The sequence below is a fragment of the Bolinopsis microptera genome, chromosome 7 (assembly GCF_026151205.1).
Source record: "Bolinopsis microptera isolate Bmic1 chromosome 7, MBARI_Bmic_1.0, whole genome shotgun sequence".
In the NCBI taxonomy this organism is placed as follows: domain Eukaryota; kingdom Metazoa; phylum Ctenophora; class Tentaculata; order Lobata; family Bolinopsidae; genus Bolinopsis; species Bolinopsis microptera.
In genome coordinates this window covers 19,760,786-19,776,215 of record NC_087078.1, presented here as the reverse complement: position 1 = coordinate 19,776,215, position 15,430 = coordinate 19,760,786, and the positions used below count along the sequence as shown (strand labels likewise).

At 39.4% G+C, this 15,430-nt stretch overlaps 1 protein-coding gene across 4 annotated transcripts in view; it reads left to right on the top strand.

Annotated features, from left to right (window-relative positions):
- Positions 1–15,430, top strand: part of LOC134817824 (serine/threonine-protein kinase N2-like) — a 42,679-nt gene that overhangs the window by 5,452 nt on the left and 21,797 nt on the right. For 2 of the 4 annotated variants that reach the window (XM_063827162.1, XM_063827164.1), the window contains exons 4-7: positions 5,796–5,912; positions 9,273–9,350; positions 10,085–10,258; positions 13,679–13,799. In XM_063827162.1, coding sequence (XP_063683232.1) covers positions 5,796–5,912; positions 9,273–9,350; positions 10,085–10,258; positions 13,679–13,799 — 490 coding nt within the window. Of the gene's footprint in view, positions 1–5,795; positions 5,913–9,272; positions 9,351–10,084; positions 10,259–13,666; positions 13,800–15,430 lie in introns of all 4 variants that reach the window. The other 2 variants (XM_063827163.1, XM_063827161.1) reach the window with 1 other exon arrangement.

Here is a 15,430-nt window from a genome sequence, read left to right as displayed (position 1 = left end):
CTCCTCCTCCTCCTCCTCCTCCTCCTCCTCCTCCTCCTCCTCCTCCTCCTCCTCCTCCTCCTCCTCCTCCTCCTCCTCCTCCTCCTCCTCCTCTTCCACCTTCTCCTCCTCCTCCTCCTCAGCCATCCTCCTCAGCCATCCTCCTCAGTCCTCCTCAGTCCTCAGTCCTCCTCAGTCCTCCTCAGTCCTCCTCCTCTGCAGTCCTCATCATCCTCCTCAGTCCTCCTCCTCCTGGGTCCTCCTCCTCCTCTTCATCCTCCTCCTCTTCCTCCTCAGTCCTCAGTCCTTCTCCTCAGTCCTCCTCCTCATCCTTTTCGTCAGTACTCCTCCTCCTCAGTCCTCCCCCAGTCCCCCTCCTCCTCCTATTCAGTCCTCCTCCTCCTCCTCCTCAGTTCTCCTCTTTCTCATTCCTCCTTCTGAGTCCTCCTCATTCCTCCTTCTGAGTCCTCTTCCTCCTCTTTCTCCTGAGTCCTCCTCCTGGGTCCTCTTTCTCCTCCTCCTTCTCAGTCCTCCTCCTCCCTCTCAGTCATCCTCCTCAGTCATCCTCCTCAGCCATCCTCCTCAGCCATCCTCTTCAGCGATCCTCCTCAGTACTCCTCAGTCCTCCTCCTTCTCAGTCCTCCTCAGTCCTCCTCCTCAGTCATCCTTCTCCTCCTCCTCCTCCAGGGGGGATCCTGTTTTTTATCCGTTTTTTCCGTTCGGAACCCTATATTATCAAAACGGACAAAAAATAGAGCGGACAAAAACGGACAAAAACGGACAAAAAATAACAAAAATGGAAATAATATTTAGATGCTTCCTCCTCCTCCTCTTCATCCTCCTCCTCTTCCTCCTCAGTCCTCAGTCCTTCTCCTCAGTCCTCCTCCTCATCCTTTTCGTCAGTACTCCTCCTCCTCAGTCCTCCCCCAGTCCCCCTCCTCCTCCTATTCAGTCCTCCTCCTCCTCCTCCTCAGTTCTCCTCTTTCTCATTCCTCCTTCTGAGTCCTCCTCATTCCTCCTTCTGAGTCCTCCTCCTCCTCTTTCTCCTGAGTCCTCCTCCTGGGTCCTCTTTCTCCTCCTCCTTCTCAGTCCTCCTCCTCCTCCCTCTCAGTCATCCTCCTCAGTCATCCTCCTCAGCCATCCTCCTCAGCCATCCTCTTCAGCGATCCTCCTCAGTACTCCTCAGTCCTCCTCCTTCTCAGTCCTCCTCAGTCCTCCTCCTCAGTCATCCTTCTCCTCCTCCTCCTCCAGGGGGGATCCTGTTTTTTATCCGTTTTTTCCGTTCGGAACCCTATATTATCAAAACGGACAAAAAATAGAGCGGACAAAAACGGACAAAAACGGACAAAAAATAACAAAAAATGGAAATAATATTTAGATGCTTCCTCCTCCTCCTCAGTCATCCTCCTCCTCCTGAGTCCTCCTCCTGGGTCCTCCTCCTCAGTCCTCCTCCTCATCCTTTTCGTCAGTACTCCTCCTCCTCAGTCCTCCCCCAGTCCCCCTCCTCCTCCTATTCAGTCCTCCTCCTCCTCCTCCTCAGTTCTCCTCTTTCTCATTCCTCCTTCTGAGTCCTCCTCATTCCTCCTTCTGAGTCCTCCTCCTCCTCTTTCTCCTGAGTCCTCCTCCTGGGTCCTCTTTTTCCTCCTCCTTCTCAGTCCTCCTCCTCCTCCCTCTCAGTCATCCTCCTCAGTCATCCTCCTCAGCCATCCTCCTCAGCCATCCTCTTCAGCGATCCTCCTCAGTACTCCTCAGTCCTCCTCCTTCTCAGTCCTCCTCAGTCCTCCTCCTCAGTCATCCTTCTCCTCCTCCTCCTCCAGGGGGGATCCTGTTTTTTATCCGTTTTTTCCGTTCGGAACCCTATATTATCAAAACGGACAAAAAATAGAGCGGACAAAAACGGACAAAAACGGACAAAAAATAACAAAAATGGAAATAATATTTAGATGCTTCCTCCTCCTCCTCAGTCATCCTCCTCCTCCTGAGTCCTCCTCCTGGGTCCTCCTCCTGGGACCTCCTCCTCTTGGATCCACCTCCTCTTCATCCTCCTCCTCTTCCTCCTCAGTCCTCAGTTCTCCTCCTCAGCTCAGTCCTCCTTCTCAGTCCTCCTCATCATCCTTTTCCTCAGTCCTCCTCCTCAGTCCTGCCCAGTCCCCCTCCTCCTCCTATTCACTCCTCCTCCTCCTCCTCCTCCTCCTCCTCCTCCTCCTCCTCCTCCTCCTCCTCCTCCTCCTCCTCCTCAGTCCTCCTCCTCCTCAGTCCTCCTCCTTCTCAGTCCTCCTCCTCCTCCTCAGTCATCCTCCTCCTTAGTCATCCTCCTCAGTCCTTCTCCTCCTCAGTCCTTCTCCTCTTCCTCCTCCTCCTCAGTCTTCCTCATATTCCTCAGTCCTCCCCCAGTCACCCTCCTCCTCAGTCCTCCCCCAGTCACCCTCCTCCTCATCCTCATCCTCCTCATCAGTCCTCCTTCGCCTTGTTATATACTAAAATGTTTTTAAGCGCATTTGAGTCTGACTCAAAATGTGCTCAAGAATCTTTGTGTTTAACAAAGTTTTACTCTCCAGTAATAAAACTTTTCATCCCTTTTTATGTTATTAAAAAATGTGTAGACTATTCTTTGTGCCTAATTGAAGATTAAAAGTTTGAGAAAGGACCATGGTCATTAACCGGGCTACCCATTTCTGCAGATAGCCTGTTACAAATTGTGGAGAAAATTTAAATCAAAAGTTACAATTTATGTCCGTTTTTGTCCGTTTTTGTCCGTTTTTGTCCGTTTGGCAGCTGTATTTTCAAAACGGACAAAAATTAACGGACAAAAACGGACAAAAACGGACAAAAAATAACATGATTCCCCCCCCCCCCCCCCTAAAGACACCGTGATTGTTATAAAAAGGAGATGATGAAGCAAGTATTCAGGAACATAGGCATGACACAAAGAAGAATGGTCGGTGGGGATTGGGACCACTTAAATCACCTTAACACAGTGCCCCTCAGTAATCCATCATGTCACTCAAATTATTTGTTATATACTAGTGTTGAAAGTATTAAAATAGTATTAAAATAATACTATACTAAAATAATAATTTTTCACGGCCAGGTAGCTCAGTTGGTTAGAACGCAGTTCTTAGAACGCCAGCAATCGTGAGGTTGCACGTTCAATACCGGCTGTCTACCTAGTCGTGGGGTGAGCGTCGTCGACGTTCTGCTAAGGATCCCATAGGATTTATGCAGCCTCCCGGTCCACCCAGCCGAATGCTCGAGAAATCGTGTGTGAGGGTTAAATGGGGAGCTGTGCAATATAGTACAGCGAAAAAGCAAAACTCAATGGATGGTTACCGTAATGGGTGCCACATGCCTAGCATGAAATATTTACCTACTTACTTACACTTGTGTAGGTCTGTAGAAGCATTAGAATCGGGCGTTGCCTGCCACAGGCTATCCCGAATTTAGAAGCTTGCTTTCATCATAAAATAATATTACAACTGGAAATTTGGAACATGCAGCTCGTCATAGGTAAGCACTTAGCACACCCTAACCCTAACCCTAACCCTAACCCTAACCCTAACCCTAACCCTAACCCTAACCCTAACCCTAACCCTAACCCTAACCCTAACCCTAACCCTAACCCTAACCCTAACCCTAACCCTAACCCTAACCCTAACCCTAACCCTAACCCTAACCCTAACCCTAACCCTAACCCTAACCCTAACCCTAACCCTAACCCTAACCCTAACCCTAACCCTAACCCTAACCCTAACCCTAACCCTAACCCTAACCCTAACCCTAACCCTAACCCTAACCCTAACCCTAACCCTAACCCTAACCCGATCCCTAACCCTAACCCTAACCCTAACCCTAACCCGATCAATTGACCCCAGTGTAATTAAATGGGGGGTCAATTGTCGTACTAAGCCCTAGATTTCGCGACGATTGCGGATTGACCCCAGTGTAATTACACAGGGGGTCAATTGTCGGGGGGTCAATTGTCGAATGTCGGGAGGTCAATTGTCGTACTAAACCCTAGATTTCGCGACAATTGATCCCAGTGTAATTATATTCATTTATTGCTTGTTTAATTTGTTAAACAATCCTAACCCTAATCCTAACCCTAACCCTAACCCTAACCCTAACCCTAACCCTAACCCTAACCCTAACCCTAACCCTAACCCTAACCCTAACCCTAACCCTAACCCTAACCCTAACTCTAACCCTAACCCTAACCCTAACCCGATCAATTGACCCCAGTGTAATTACATGGGGGGTCAATTATCGGGGAGTCAATTGTCGTACTAAGCCCTAGATTTCGCGACGATTGACCCCGGTGTAATTACACAGGGGGTCAATTGTCGGGGGTCAATTGTCGGGGGGTCAATTGTCGTACTAAACCCTAGATTTCGCGACAATTGACCCCAGTGTAATTATATTCATTTATCGCTTGTTTAATTTGTTTTTTGTTTTTTAATTTATGATTACCAAACACCCCACAGTATATTCAATTTCAAGAAAGGCGCTCCTATGCTGTCAATTGTGTGTGCACTTATTTCCTTCGTTGCTCCGAAGAGCGAAATAGCTTCACCGAAGATATGCGTCAACGTAATTCAAATGCACGAAACTCAAACAATTTTACTATCAATTTGGTGAGAACCTCGCGAATTAGTCATAATTAAGATTTAAGGATAACCCTGGCCCTGACTTCAAGGAAAGATGAATGTTTTCATTAATCTCTGTACAATTATGACGGTCCATGATAATGGATCTATAATTTAATTTTAATCCTGTGTAATCCTGTGTAATCCTGTGTAATCCTGTGTAATCCTGTGTAATCCTGTGTAATCCTGTGTAATCCTGTGGTTACCATAGCAACACTGTGGTTACCATAGCAACACTGTGGTTACCATAGCAACACTGTGGTTACCATAGCAACACTGTGGTTACCATAGCAACACTGTGGTTACCATAGCAACACTGTGGTTACCATAGCAACACTGTGGTTACCATAGCAACACTGTGGTTACCATAGCAACACTGTGGTTACCATAGCAACACTGTGGTTACCATAGCAACACTGTGGTTACCATAGCAACACTGTGGTTACCATAGCAACACTGTGGTTACCATAGCAACACTGTGGTTACCATAGCAACACTGTGGTTACCATAGCAACACTGTGGTTACCATAGCAACACTGTGGTTATATCGTTTCTAAATCTAGGACACCGGTATGAGCTGTGTTTTACCAAGTAGTACCTGCACCCCCCCCCCCCCCCCCCCGAGTAGACTGCTGATGAATTGCACGGTGCACACATACACACCCAAGGATGCGATGTTTCTATTAACAATCTTGCACTTATTATATTTGTATACTTTATACCAGTGCAGTGGTGCACTGGTGCACTGGTATGGTGACTTACCTGATCTTTATCAATATTGTTACTGTAAACGGTTCTTGAGCAGCTCCTTTTAACTTCTTCCGATTTCCGACGCCCTTTCAACTTATCCTTTCGAGAATAAATCGAAACTTAAAATATTGCAATTCGTCTTCTCATAAGCTGGATACCACCATCAGCAACAGTATGGTGGTACAGCTGAATATGATGGAATTTAGGATTGTGTTTCTTGACTTTATAACCGATTATTTTGTATTAGTGCTCATGGTAATTTAACTCACTGGTAAATTACATGCAACCTGTTTAATACCTGGATCAAGTGATCACTTGCAACCTGATTGGTTAATACAATAATACCTGGATCAAGTGATCACTTGCAACCAGTTTGGTTAATACCTGGATCAAGTGATCACTTGCAACCTGATTGGTTTTCAGGTGAAGCATGGAGCGGAGAAGATGTTGAGGGAGCATGAGAACAGTGGTAATAAAGCTGTGATTAACGATACAGAACAAATGCTAGCTGATAGTAAACAGAAAATTGTAGTTTTACAGGTTAGTCAGAATGTTAAATACTTATTTTCTGTACAATTTTATCTAAAACTATTGCAACTTTCAACCTTGTATATTTTATTGGTTATATTGGAGAATGTATCATGGCTGTTGAAAGTCTCAAAATATTAAGTTAAAATTTCCTTTGAATTGGTAGTCACCAAAACAGTGCAGAGTAACTTTATTATTGTGTACAATTATTAGTTAATGTAACATTATGTAATAGTAAATATAATAACATATTGTAATAGTAATTTGTAGCTCGAGGTGTAAGTTTATTGTCTACACGATAAGTTATCATTATTATCCTCGCCATCCCCTGCAACACTTCAATTTTACTGTGCTCGTAATATCGACAACTATCGTGACTCATATAATAACGCATACAGTAACTTACATTTTATATAAACTTATATAATACGCGATCATTATATTATGGGAATGGGATATATATATATATGGTATTTGTGGTGTCTCAATAATACATTAATTCTCGTGGTTATTGGCTGGTTATTAAACTTCACTAGGTATTAAACTTCATTTAATCAATTGTTTTTATTTACATAACAACAAATTCCATAATAAACCCCCTCTGGATTTCCACCATGTGTATAAATTAGTGGAATGTGGTAACTGAAGAATGTCCACCTGCACCAGAAGGACGATAACTACATATTACACATATAATATTACGTTATCATTTAATAACATTAATATAAATTAAGTGATCATCTACAAATTTTGTACATAATATTATTCACGTAATTCATTACGATGATTCCATTATCGAACATTACAGTGTACAATGTACACTGGACACGCGTACAATTTACACTTGACACACGTATAATGTACACTAGACACCTACACTTGACACGCGTACAATGGGGGGGGGGGGGGGGGGGGGGGGGGTACAATGTACACTAGTATAGGTAATGTACATTTAGAGACAGAGTATTGACACACGAGAATATCCTAACTGTGGCGTAAGTATAACATTTCAACGTTTCAATGAGCAGCGTAGTGTAAAGCCGTGTACACACAGCACATAACAGCGTTGTGTAAAGCTGTGTACACACAGCACATAACAGCGTAGTGTAAAGCTATGTACACACAGCACATAACAGCGTAGTGTAAAGCTGTGTACACAGCACATAGCAGTGTAGTGTAAAGCTGTAGCACATAGTAGCTCATCTAACTGTACGACGTGTTGTGCAGAGAGAGAGATATCTAGACAAATATTCACGTAAATAACTAAACTACACTCTGTAATGCTAACTCTACACTCCCTCTACCCCGCTAATTGTCATGAAATGTTTAGTTCATTTGACAAAATCTGTTACTTTGCTCTAACCCCCCCCCCCCCCCCCCCTTCACGCTGACCACCATGTCAAACCTTGGCATGGTGATCAGGTTATGTAACCGGTTATTAGCTCGGTTATTTGACCGGTTAATATAGTGCGGGTCCTGATGTTCAAGTTATTTGAATAATGTTAGGGTACACTAATCAGATGTCATTAGTGCAACATTACCGGCTATTTTACTTAGTGTGAGAGGAGGAATACTTAGTGCCATGCTGTGACCATGCAATTGTGTTGGTCACAGAAGGACAATGTATTAATTGCCGCTCAAAATTTTGAAATATTTAGTGTCCCTGTATTTAGGAGGTGGTGGGTGGTGCGGTAATTTCATCACGTACCAAGTGAAGAGGACCACTCCATATATTAGGTACTAAAATAGATATGATTTGGACAGCATACTGTACTCTAAATTTAATCTGGATGATATTATTGGGACAGCATCCTCTACATTATATTTAATTTAATCTGGATGATAAGAACAGATGGTCATGGGTCGTTCGGTACAGTCTCCAATATTTAGGCGGTATCTTGTGGTTAAGAGAAAGAGAGATCAGTGGCGACTAGGCAACTCTTTTATCCAACCGATCATCAACGTTAGTTACCCTCTAGAATATGCGATTGAAGATAATGTTTTTTAAGGAATTTATGAGATATAATATAATATAATCAAATTATTCTAAATTCTCAAGTTCCATCCAGCATATTATCTATCTATCTAGTATCTATACTAATAATCTCGTTCGTTCGCGTGTAATTTCCTATCGGCTTAATCAAGAACGGCTTTTCGGTATAGTGCCGTGAAAACTATGACGAAGCCAAATGATAAAGGTTTTTTAAATCGGTCATTGCTAGGTGGTTTAATTGATCATTTTGTGACCCAAATGTGATACTAAAGTGTTTGTGTGTGTGTGTGTGTACTCTCCCACTCTTGCTCTCTCTCTCTCTCTCTCTCTCTCTCTCTCTCTCTCTCTCTCTCTCTCTCTATCTCTCTCTCTCTCTCTCTCTCTCTCTCTCTCTCTCTCTCTCTCTCTCTCTCTCTCTCTCTCTCTCTCTCTATATATATCTCTCTCTCTCTCTCTCTCTCTCCCCTCATAATAGATTTGCTATTTGGCAGGGGACCTCAATATTGCCTATCAAGTATTACTATTAGATACGTCACTCAGAATTAAATTGTGGTCTGTTTGAAATGAGCGAGTTCATACTTTCGCACCGTTTTAACTAAGAAAATGTAAAGCGTCTCTTCGAGTATAATAAACGGGTTTATACTTTTGCGTTTCAACTGCGATAGTGAAGTTCCGGCCGTAGGCACGGGTTACACTAGTAATATTATAATCAGCTACTAGTTGGTGTTACTGGACAGTAAAACGCGCTATATTTGTAGTGTATAATATAGTATTAACTTATAGCGATTTAAGCGAGCGGTGCTTTGTGATCCTTGTATTATCAGTTTGGATAAGCTTGTTACTTCTGATCATGATAATATAGTAATATCGTTATGTATATAATTTATTTTAATAATGATAGATGTTAAATAATAATAGATGTTAAGTATGCATGTATTGTTGCCTGACCAATGCAAATGTTTGTAAATATTTTGCCAGTACTTAAAAACGACACAGCAGTTATATTACTGTTGTAAAATATTAAATATCAGGGACAAAGGGACAATAATGGAGAGGTTTGTACAAAAACATAATCTTGTCTTTACCCCTGGTGAGACAATTTCATCAGGTTCCTCCATCTCCCCCGGCCCTCCCCCCTCTCTCCAACTATTTGACACGGGAAAGTTAAAAATGAAGTACTGAGATCATGTAACCCTAAACCCTAAAAACCATGACCACCATTAATTTATAAGGAGGCTGGTGATCTGCTGAATTCGTTGTACAGAAAATTCAGGATTGTATCTCTCGCACACTACTGTTGTTATAAAATATTACCACGTTATGTGACTATCTAGTAAAATATTTAAAATATCGAATATTTAACTTATTTGATATTTCAGATGAATAAGTTGAGGTTAGAGACGAGGCTGAACCACATAGGACTGCACGTGACGAACGCTAAAAACTCTAACGATGAGGTGAGCCTATGTTGTGTAGGGGCGTGCCCATGATGTTGTGTATATCTTATGGACACGTTAAAAAAAAGGTGGCACTAGAGATTGATTTTTTTAAATGCGTTTTAAAAATAGTCATTGCTCTTTATTGGTTGATATATCTATCTATACCTTTATAAATTCGATTAAATTTCATGATCCTGAAATCACGGAGTCTCTAGTGCTTATATCACAGGAGTTATCGTTATTAGTGTGCCAATGAGTCAAAAGTCACACAATTAGAAATGCAAGATGAATCAACACTAGATAATCTGAAAAGTACTATTCACAAAGAAGCCAAAATTGATATGGTGACTATAATGCATCGGAGTTGCTGAATTATTTCGTCTTTAGGAAAAAATACGTATAAATTTTTAATTGCGCACAATTAAATTGCCATTTTAGGCATAATGAAAAAGAATTGTCATATAACATGGTGATCGATATTTTTATTAACCTGTCAATGATTCAATTAAGTTTCGTATAACATACATCTCAAGTCTTGCAAAATATTGGAGATGTTGCAAGTTATTGGAGATGTTGCAGGAATTATATACTTGTATCAGCGTTTTAACAAGAAAATAACAATCTACTTCAAAATACATCACTGTTGCCTTAATCCCACTAATAGCCAACCAGCTATCATGACCGAGAACAACTACTTAACAAAAAAACAGTTAATTCCACAAAACTAATTATCTAATTAATGACCCGATTAGGAACTACCACCCGGCGGAACGACAGACATACAGCTGGCTGCTCGCATAGAGGAGATCAGACACAGGATACAAATTGAAAGTAGGGTAATTGTGGGGGCTAAGAATATCGTGAGAACGTTAAGTAGTACTGGAGGTAAAAACGCAAATGAACAGATCAAAAAAACCATCGCTGAGGTGAGATTTATTAATTATTAATCATTGAATTATTAAATCATTAAATTATTAAATTATCAAATTATTAAATTATTAAATTATTAAATTATTAAATTATTAAATTATTAAATTATTAAATTATTAAATCATTAAATTATTAAATTATTTATTATTTATTATTTATTATTTATTATTTATTATTTATTATTTATTATTTATTTATTATTTATTTATGGAGAACACCCCAGCCCAAACGGCTCTCTCTTTTGCTATTGAATCAGATAATTTATTCATTGGTAGATTGGGGAGACCTAGAATGAACTTGTTATCGGTTTTAAGAAGTGATTTAAGTAGTAGAAATTTGCAAATGGACAACTTGCATGAATTGAACGAAATTAGAGATATAGCTGCATGCAACAGATGTTGGGAAAATCTTTTTCAAGGGTACAGTTTACCGCATTAAGGTATTTTTAAGAATCATTTTTGTCGGTAAGATCCTGTTTTATAATAATATAATAATAATTATTTATTATTTATTATTTATTATTTATTATTTATTATTTATTATTTATTATTTATTATTTATTATTTATTATTTATTATTTATTATTTATTATTTATTATTTATTATTTATTATTTATTATTTATTATTTATTATTTATTATTTATTATTTATTATTTGTTATTTATTGACAAAGAGAAAGTGAGATTACATAAAGAAAGGCATAAAAGTGATAGAGCTGAAATTGCATTCTCCCTTGCTAGGAAAAATTTCAAAAATGTGGTTGCTCAAAAAATGAGGGAAACATTAAATGAATCTGATGATAGTGCTTTAATAACAATAAAATTTTGGTCCTATGTCAAATCGAAGACAGCTAGTCAGCGGATCCCTGAGTTTGTAAGCCACAAAGGCACTGTCCGCAACTGCCCTGAAGACCAGGCCAACCTATTTAATGACTTTTTCTTCGAGCAGTTCTCTGAGGCATCAACTTATGACATAGATATAGATTACTCTAATGATTGGCGCTTTGATATTGAATTTGACCACAGAAGGGTTCGCAAAATCCTTTCCAATATTAATGCTAATAAAGCTTATGGACCTGATGGTATCCATGGGAAACTTTTGAAAAACTGTGCGGTTGGGCTCGCATACCCTATATCAATACTTTTTCATTCATGCTACAACATTGGGACACTACCAAGGGAGTGGAAACTGGGGCACATTGTACCAATATTCAAGAAAGGGGATAAACATGAGGTTTCAAATTATAGGCCAATTTCTCTTACATGCTTAATCACAAAAGTTCTTGAACGCATAATAAGAGATGAGTTATTGGCACTTACTAATGGCATGATCAATGACAAACAGCATGGTTTCCGAGCTGAGAGATCTTGTGCAACTAATCTTGTAGGACTGTGCGACAGCCTAGCGCTCTCACTGAATGAAAATATGAGAACAGATGTAGTCTACTTTGATTTTGCCAAAGCATTTGACTCGGTTAACCATGATCTTATATTATTTAAGCTAAAGAGCAAATTTGGTATTGATGGGAGGCTACTGAAATTCATCACTGATTATCTAAGAGACAGGCAACAACAGGTCTTGATAAGTGGCAAGTTTTCTTCTATGAGAAACGCCCAGTCTGGTGTACCACAAGGGTCAATTTTGGGACCATTGCTGTTCATTATGTTCATTGATGATATATCTGTGGGGATTTCACCAGGCACACAACTGTCACTGTATGCCGATGATACTAAAATTTGGCGTAAGATTGTTTCGGAGTCTGATATCCTGCGACTGCAGAAGGACATTGATTATCTCCATGACTGGTCACTTTCTAATAAAATGAGATTTCATCCCGACAAATGTAAGGTCCTCACCGTCGCAGGAAGGATATCCGAAACAGTTTCCCTCCTTAGTGTCCTACCACTCTTTAACTTTGTATACTCCATGGGAAGAATCACACTTGACTATGTTGATCATGAAAAGGATCTGGGTGTAAGTGTGACATCAAATCTCGATTGGAAAGATCAGTGCTCCAAAGTCCTTTCTAAGGCAAACCAAAAATTAGGCATGGCGAGAAGAAATTGTTATTTTGTCCAAGACGTAAATCGTCGTAGAGTACTGTATCTCACTTTAGTGAGGAGCCTATTTGAGCATTGCTCGGTTATATGGAGACCAGTCACAAAATCCCAGATAAGCAAGCTGGAGGGCCTCCAAAAGCGTGCTATTAAGTGGATTCTTCACGAGGAGTATATGAGTTATCCACCATCCACATACATTCAAAAATGCAGACAGCTGAAGATTATGCCGATTGAAGACCGCTTTGACTTCTTGGATCTCATCTTCTTCTTTAAAATTGTGAAGCAACATATACCTGTCACTTTACCCTCATATTTGCAACCATTTCAAGGCCACTCAAGGCTCAGAAATAGTCACATGGACTCTCTATGTTTTGTAAGCTCTATCTCACCTCGAGCTAGCTCCAACGCTTTTGCCAAGAATTTCTTCTATAGGACCCACACTAAGTGGAATCACATTCCTCTAGATATCCGTGAGATAGAGAGTATCACTGATTTTAAAAGTAAACTTTCCACTTACATGTGGGGGAAAATTATCCCGGTGGATTCGGACTCTGAACTTGACTATTCAATAGAAACAAATCCGTAAAATAGTTTATTCAAGATTATCTATTCTTGCTGTCTGCATTCACATATTTCTCAATTTCATCTCACAGCACAATATTTTATGAATTGATTGAATGGGTGTGTGATTTTGTTTAAAGTAACTTATTACAATTTTATAAGGGCCCATGCTTGTGCAGGAGCTGCATTTGCACTCAATATCTGTGTTTTGGTGACCCTCAGGTCCTTTGGTTACATACATTTTGTCCGAGACAATCTCAACTTTGACAATCCATGCTTAGAGGACAATATTATATTTAACTAATTCATTGTGTAAACTTGTATGTAATTGACTGATTTGAAAGATTTCAATAAAAAAAAAAAAATTATTTATTATTTATTATTTATTATTTATTATTTATTATTTATTATTTATTATTTATTATTTATTATTTATTATTTATTATTTATTATTTATTATTTATTATTTATTATTTATTATTTATTATTTATTATTTATTATTTATTATTTATTATTTATTATTTATTATTTATTATTTATTATTTATTATTTATTATTTATTATTTATTAATAATTTCACATTCCTCCTAACCTTTACTTAAAGCCAGCTGCCTGTTTACCCTCTATATTGAACACAAACTTAATCTTTATTAACTTCACTAACCAAGTCATTTCTCTCAATTTCAGGCCACACTTACATAATTTTCTCCTAATTTATGGCCACACTTTTTTTAGGCCACATAATTATATCCTCATTATGTGTATATTATATATATTTTAGGCCACGTCACAGGTGGAGGAGAGTGAGAGGAAAGTAGAGTTGTTCAGAGTAAGTCTGGAGGAACTGCTGGGTATGGTCAGTGAACAGGCTCTCAGTAAGCGGAAACCTAGAACTGCTCCTTCAGCTCTTACCGGTACGTTGTTTTACTTGGGCGTAAGGGTAACAATCTTAAACAATAATCTCAGAATTTGTGTTTTCTGTCTGTGTGTGCGTGTGTAATTCCCGAGCGGCTTAATCAAGACAACGGTAAGAGTTGCGGGACTGTCTTTTTCGGTATAGTGCCGAGAAAACTCTGACAAAGCCAAATGGTTAAAGTTTTTTAAATCGGTCGGTGGTAAGTGGTTTAATAAATAATAATAATAAAATTTGGTAGCTTAAACACAAAATCTAAGCCCAGTGGATAAACCACAAAACTTATGCTCTACTGTGTGAAACAAAGATACTAGATCAAGATAACTATCAAGGAGTGTATGCATAGGTCATAAAAAGTTTTGGAACGAAGATGACATGCTTATGAAGCGAGCTAACAGTCTAATTGCTAATAAGTTCAAAAATATCATTACATTAGGTTGCATCCTAAACAGTTTAAGCATATAACATAAAGTTATACTGTCAATTAATCGCTCATGCCATAACTTTTCTTGAACAAGCGAGTTTTTTAAAATGTTTTGAACAGATCAACATCAGACCAAGTCTTAATTTCAATTGGTAGTTGGTTCCAGATTTTCGGAGTAACAGTCTGAAACGCTCTTGGGTGCGATCTTGTAGATCCAACAGGTAGGTGTAAGGAGGAAGTTCTTCTGCTACTCGAACTAACAAATGTTACTAGATCACACAGATATGCAGGAGCAACACCATTGACTGCTTTGAAAATCAGTAAACATAACTTAAACTCAATCCTCTCCTTCACCTTGAGCCAATGAAGGGATTTGAGCTTCTTAATTGATGGTTTTAAACCACAAATGTTACATAAAATGGCTCACATTTTCTCCCTCCTCGCTCTCTCTCCCATTACTGCATATTATGTAGCGTTGGTACATCTTAAACAATAATCTCAGAATGTGTGTCATGTTTTCAAATATGCGGGTCATGTGAAGCGGAGTTAATAAAGGTTAATTTTTATTGATTATTGTTTAAGATACTATTGGATACGTGAGGGCACTCCGAATAGCTAATAGAATTGCTCACCTAATGCGGGTTTTGACTCAGCGGGTAATTACTCCTACCCTTTTTAACTGTGGCAGTGAAATCCCGGCCGAAGGCCGGGTTACACTAGTAACCAATAATGGAGAAACCAGATTCTTTGACATATCTGTACAACGATCTGATATAGATGTTGAAGAATACCGGACCTAAAACAGAGCCCTGAGGTACTCCATCTCGGATAGTTCTTGTTTCTAGTACGGTTACACTAGTAGGTTATAATCGGGCAAAGCGAGCATTAAACTGGTATGTTACTTTGTTGGCAGGGGTGTTGGAAGAGGAGGGGCAGGGGGATGTGGTTAGTAAATGGGTTTAGGGTTATAATCAAGTAAAATTTGTGTTTAATAGGTAGAATATTTTTATTTTTGAGTCGTGACAGGTCTGAACAAATTAAGCTCATTAAATGCAAGTTATATAATACATGATATTATAGTAAATAGTAAGATTTTTTTTTTGTTTTGTTGGGGACTGGCCCGTGGTACCAGCCAATGTTTACTCAAAAAAGTATATATAATATCAATGGTAATAAGAAATTCATCCCCGTGGGGCACATGCATAAAT